This window comes from Notolepis coatsorum (genome assembly GCF_963971535.1).
Source record: "Notolepis coatsorum genome assembly, chromosome: 15".
In the NCBI taxonomy this organism is placed as follows: domain Eukaryota; kingdom Metazoa; phylum Chordata; class Actinopteri; order Aulopiformes; family Paralepididae; genus Notolepis; species Notolepis coatsorum.
Genome location: NC_140179.1, coordinates 46,198,538 through 46,205,013, shown reverse-complemented (window position 1 = coordinate 46,205,013; position 6,476 = coordinate 46,198,538). Strand labels below are relative to the sequence as shown.

The window sequence follows — 6,476 nt, the reverse complement described above, 5'->3', positions numbered from 1 at the left end:
CATGTCACATGACCAGAAATGACCTGGCCAATCAGAGACTCGGAAATGCAGCTCTGTTGTAGAAGGCATACAGGCATTCTGGACCGTTTGTGATGATGTCATGGTCATGGCCAAATGAACGCTCCAATTTTACCGTAAGTTCTGTTGTATCACCACCACTTGTTGTTTGCGATTCAGTAACTGCAGTAACCGTGTTGGTGCGCTTTCATCAGAGCCATTACGTCACACGTACGTACGTCATCACAAACTCGTCAAGTGAGTCGGAGATAGTATCATGAGAGACAACCATAGTAAATGCAAGGTTGGTTTAATATTTGACCAGCCACGTACACCACGTATTAGTCCGAAAGAAGTTGGGCGGTAAAGCCACCTTTATTTGACAGAGCACGTTCGTTTTTACTCGCTAGTTTAGCCAGTAAACTTGTACACTTCCGTCCGTTATTACTCGCCCCGTCGTCGCTTTACTCGCTGAAATGGCTGAAAGGAAGCGCGTTCATTCGGGCATCGGTGATGTCGTCGACGTGCAGGAAAACAAACAGGCGAAGAACGGAGGACCGGACGGACAGAAGAAGAGACACGTCGCGGCCCTGGTGCTCGCGAGGGGCGGCAGCAAAGGGATCCACCTGAAGAACATCAAGATGCTGGCCGGGGTGCCGCTCATCGGATGGGTGCTGAGACCTGCTATCGACTCCGGCGTGTTCGACAGGTAGGCAGGGATATTGATCACCCCCCCCCCCATGGCATTTGTTGACTTGCTTTGCCTTGTAATGAATGAGAACTTTATTAACAGATTGCAGAATGGGTACAGTACAGTACAGCTCAATACACACAATTGTTAAGGGGATGCAGACCAGAGAAAGACGTTTGTCTTGTTTACGACAGGGTCCCCCATTTTCAATTAGTGACATTTATGACATACTCAACATACATGACATTTATGGCATAGGGACATAGGTATTTAGTACTGATACATTTGTGACATTTACGGTATTCAAATATACAGTAGGCCTACTGTTACTCATAGATCCTGACAGAGTATAATACATATGATGGCGAGGGGATGGCAAAGTAACTTCAAACTAAAAGTGTTTGTATGGCGGCCGTCGGTTGTGTGATAGTAAAGAAGGGAACGTGTTAACCTTCTGTGTATTGTCGCAGTGAAAGGGTTAACCTGTGTGAGTCGATATTTGTATTGATATTACTAGCCCCTTTCGTGACTTTCGGTTTGCAAGCCTGGGGCTTTTGTGACCGGAGTCACTTGCTTTTACGCCCCGATTACCCAGTAAGGAAACGACCAAGCGTCATCAAGGGGCTCGCGGTGTGTCAAGATCAAGAATACATCAGATCTGAATTTCAAAGATACCCAGCGTACAATATGGGTCTAACACAGCTTCACGATGGGGTCTGGAAGCTCGGAGTTGCTAATAAACAGTTTAAAACATTGTTACTCGACGAGTGGTATTTACAGACCGAACGTCCATCTCCGCCGGTGGTGTCACAGCGCATGCGCACCAGGCAGCTAATGTCGTATTCACGTTACGTGGGAAGAAGCGGAAGAACCAGAGGACATCTCGTTGCTACAACTAGGAAGCCTTCACGCTTTGACTCAATATATATCTATGGATGAAACGCCCACATCCATACTTCCGCAATTCGTGACGCGAAGTGGGAGATATCGGGTCTATAAAAGAATCCCATATGATATGTCCTAGTAGGAATTACCACTAGGAGGCTGACGTGAATGGTTTTTCCCAGTCGGAAGCTGGTTCTTCCGCTTCTTCCCAGTAACGTGAACGCGGCATTAGCTGCCTGGTGCGCATGCGCTGTGACACCAACGGCGGAGATGGACGTTCGGTCTGTGAATGAATGAATGAATGAATGAAAACTTTATTAACAGATTGCAGAATGGGTACAGTACAGTACAGCTCAATACATACAATTGTTAAGGGGATGCAGACCAGAGAAAGACAAAGAAAAGAGTATATACATTAGGCGTGGAAACTGTACATTGGATTGGTTTCGTAAAAGTCAGTCAAAGCTTACTAAAAGCACGAGCAGTGAACTCCAAGCCCACGTGACTGAACTCAAACTAGAAAGAAACAGACTAAGAAACGACGTAAACTCCATGATCAAAACTGCAAAAAAGAATTTCATCAATGACAAAACTGAGGAAAACAAAAACAAACCACGTGAACTTTGGAAATTACTCAATAATCAACTAGGATGCAGTAAAAAACTTAAAACCAGATTCTCAAACATAAACATAAAAACGGACAACACGCTCATCACAGACAAGCTGGATGTAGCCAATTACTTAAACATTTTCTTCACAAACATAGCCACAACACTGGTAAACAAACTACCCTCCCACTCAGGGCTTTATGGGGTAGAACACATAGTAGCTTACTACAAAAACCTAGGGGTCCGCAAGGACGACTTCAAGCTGGAAATGGTAACAACAGATGAGGTACTCAATAAACTGAGCGCCCTCCAACCTAACAAGGCCACTGGCCATGACAACATCCCCTCCAAATTCCTCAGAGACTCAGCAGCCGCCATCACCCCAATCATCACACACATAATAAACCTCTCCATAAAACAGGGACACGTCCCCAAGGACTTCAAAATTGCGAGGGTGACCCCTCTGCACAAAAAGGGCAGCAAATTAGACCCAGGCAACTACCGCCCTGTTTCTATTCTCACCTCCATCTCGAAAGTCATGGAAAAAATAGTCTACGAACAGGTCGAAAAGTACCTAGCGGAAAAAAATCTAATCTACGAATTCCAATCTGGCTTCAGAACATCCCACTCCACTGACACATGCCTTCTCTATTTGAATGACCACATCAAACAAGAGGTGGACGCAGGCAAATACTGCGGCATGGTCATGCTGGACCTACAAAAGGCCTTTGACACGGTCAATCACTCCATTCTGATTGACAAGCTAAAAGCAATTGGTTTTGATAGTCTATCAGTGAGCTGGATGCAATCCTACCTTGAGGGGAGGGAACAGATGGTGGAGGTAAACGGTACCCTATCCCCCCCTCTCACAGTGAGCTGTGGTGTTCCACAAGGAAGCATACTAGGACCGCTACTGTTCCTAATTTATGCAAATGACATGTCGTCAGCTTGTGACTGCAACTTGTTCCTGTTTGCGGACGACTCAGCCCTGCTGGTCTCTGACAAGAACAAGTTACAGGTTGAAAAAACCCTCAGCTCGGAACTAGGCAGAATCTGCATATGGCTCGCTGATAACAAACTATCATTACACATGGGCAAAACAGAGTCCATTCTCTTCGGTTCAAATAACAAACTCAGCAAGACCGACGGCTTCTCAGTTACAGTGGGTGACAATATTGTCACAAGGAAAGATGAAATTACCTACCTGGGTTCCATCCTAGAGGCTAATCTCTCCTGTGACAAAATGGCATCCAATGTAATAAAAAAGTCAACCAACGAACTCGATTCTTGTACCGGATCTCCTCTCTGGTAAACAAGAATACCCTGAAGACTCTGGCAGGAGCACTCATTCAGGGGTACTACGACTATGCTTGCACCTCATGGTACCAAAGCACCTCAAAGGCGCTAAAAACAAAATTACAAACATCTCAAAACAAACTGGTCAGACTACTGCTTGACCTTACTCCTAGAACCCACCTCACCCCTGCCCACTTTGACAACCTAGGATGGCTTAGAGTAGATGACAGAGTACAGCAACTTGCAATGGGCCTGGTCTACAAGATACACTACACGACCAAGGTACCCATGTACATGGCAAAATACTTCCCAAAGGTCAGTGAATACCACGATCACAACACCAGAGGGAGCTCCACAAATCATGTTAAACCCAGATTCGGCTCAAATAAGGGACTAAACACGTTTCGCAATTATGCCACATCAATGTGGAACGCCCTACCCAAAGCTGTAAAGGAATGTGGATCACTACCCACTTTCAAAACCTCTCTCAAGAGACACCTACGGGAGACTGCAATTCAACACTGGCCCCTGTAAATATCCTAACCCAACCCCCTCCAATGTACAGTCATTTACCTAGTATGGTTTTGTCAATAGTCCAATGTACAATTTTGTTTGTTTGTACAGAGTCTCCCCCCCCTCAATGTACAGTTTTGCTTGTTTATACAGTGTGCCCCCCCCCCCCCCCCAACCACCTCCAATGTAAATTACCCAGTATGGTTGTCAATATCCCAGTGTACCCAACCCCCCCCACCCAACCTCCTCCAATGTACAGTTTCTACGTCAAATGTATATACTCCCTTTTCTTGACTCCTTCTGTATCACAAACAGTACTGTATTTGCAAATCTGGTATGTCATAAATGTATAGATGTAGCAGTACTGACTATCTGTATGTCATGTACGTCATATATGTCCTGATGAATTGAAAATGGGGGACCCTGGTGGAAACAAGACGAAAGTCTTTCTCTGGTCTGCATCCCCTTAACAATTGTGTGTATTGAGCTGTACTGTATTGTACCCATTCTGCAATCTGTTAATAAAGTTTTCAATCAATCAATCAATGGGTAGGTGGGGGTGGGGGGGGACTGTACATTGGAGGTGGTTGGGTGGGTGGGGGGGGGGGGGGGGGGTTGGGTAGGAGGGGTGGGTGGGGGGGTTGGGTAGGAGGGGTGGGTGGGGGACACTGTACAACTGTACAAACAACACTGTACATTGGATTATTGACAAGACCATACTTGGTAATTTACTGTACATTGGAGGGGGTTGTGTTCGGACATTTACAGGGGCCAGTTTCGGGTTGCAGTCTCCCTTAGGTGTTTTTTGAGAGTGTTTTTGAAAGTGGGTAGTGATTCACATTCCTTTACAGCTTTGGGTAGGGCGTTCCACATTGATGTGGCATAATTGCGAAACGTGTTTAGTCCCTTGTTTGAGCCAAATCTGGGTTTAACATGATTTGTGGAGCTCCCTCTGGTGTTGTGATCGTGGTATTCACTGACCTTTGGGAAGTATTTTGTCATGTACATGGGTACCTTGGTCGTGTAGTGTATCTTGTAGACCAGGCCCATTGCAAGTTGCTGTACTCTGTCGTCTACTCTAAGCCATCCTAGGTTGTCAAAGTGGGCAGGGGTGAGGTGGGTTCTAGGAGTAAGGTCAAGCAGTAGTCTGACTAGTTTGTTTTGGGATGTTTGTAATTTTGTTTTTAGCGCCTTTGAGGTGCTTTGGTACCATGAGGTGCAAGCATAGTCGTAGTACCCTTGAATGAGTGCTCCTGCTAGAGTCTTCAGGGTATTCTTGTTTACCAGTGAGGAGATCCGGTACAAGAATCGAGTTAGTTGGTTGACTTTTTTTATTACATTGGATGCCATTTTGTCACAGGAAAGATTTGCCTCTAGGATGGAACCCAGGTAGGTAATATCTTCTTTCCTTGTGACAATATTGTCACCCACTGTAACTGAGAAGCCGTCGGTCTTGCTGAGTTTGTTATTTGAACCGAAGAGAATGGACTCTGTTTTGCCCATGTGTAATGATAGTTTGTTATCAGCGAGCCATATGCAGATTTTGCCTAGTTCTGAGCTGAGGGTTTTTTCAACCTGTAAATACCTGTAAATACCACTCGTCGAGTAACAATGTTTTAAACTGTTTATTAGCAACTCCGAGCTTCCAGACCCCATCGTGAAGCTGTGTTAGACCCATATTGTACGCTGGGTATCTTTGAAATTCAGATCTGATGTATTCTTGACCAGTGGTGCGTTATTGAAATCATCTGGGGTGACACGCACCACGTGCACGCGCGCTCCCGCGAATGCGCATTTAATGTCCCCTCGCTTGGGCACAGACTAAAGACAGTGCCTAATTTCCTCTACGAATGGAATGTAACACGTCTTCACAACAAGTTAGGTGTGAATGTGTCTGAGAACGTATTTAACACACCTGACGACCGGCGCTATTGATATGCAAATAGCGAGTGAGCTTGCACACCGTGCTACCCCGTCCCATCTTGACACACCGCGAGCCCCTTGATGACGCTTGGTCGTTTCCTTACTGGGTAATCGGGGCGTAAAAGCAAGTGACTCCGGTGTTCTGCCGAATTCTACTACCTCCTCGAAAACTCGAACTCCCACAGGTGTGCCCAGGGCCGCCTGGGAGAAATGCGAGGCCCTGTGCGAGATTTAACGCGAGGCCCCCCCCCCCCCCAAAAGGTAAAAAAAAAAAATATATATATATATATATATTTTTTTTTTATTATACAGTCAACATATTCTTAAATAATAGCGCTGCCCGAGGCGGGGCATGATACAGTCAACATATAGCAAAAGAGAGAGCGAGAGAGAGCTCCCGTTCTACAGTCAATATACAGTGTACAGAGAGAGAGAGAGAGACACATTGGAAAGAAATTGAAATGCTATTTGGCCCTAAACAGAGAGTACACAGTGGCAGAATACCTGAGCACTGTGACTGAAGATCCTTGAGCACAGCCTAGCCATCGAGAAAGGCCGCCATA

General features: G+C 45.7%; 1 protein-coding gene across 1 annotated transcript in view; it reads left to right on the top strand.

The window, feature by feature from the left end:
• Positions 1-267: 267 nt before the first annotated feature.
• The window catches only part of cmasa (cytidine monophosphate N-acetylneuraminic acid synthetase a), a 47,174-nt gene continuing 40,965 nt past the window's right edge, over positions 268-6,476 (top strand). Inside the window, exon 1 of the mRNA XM_084330410.1 lies at positions 268-706. Coding sequence (XP_084186536.1) covers positions 474-706 — 233 coding nt within the window. The 5' untranslated portion in view covers positions 268-473. The remainder of the gene's footprint in view (positions 707-6,476) is intronic.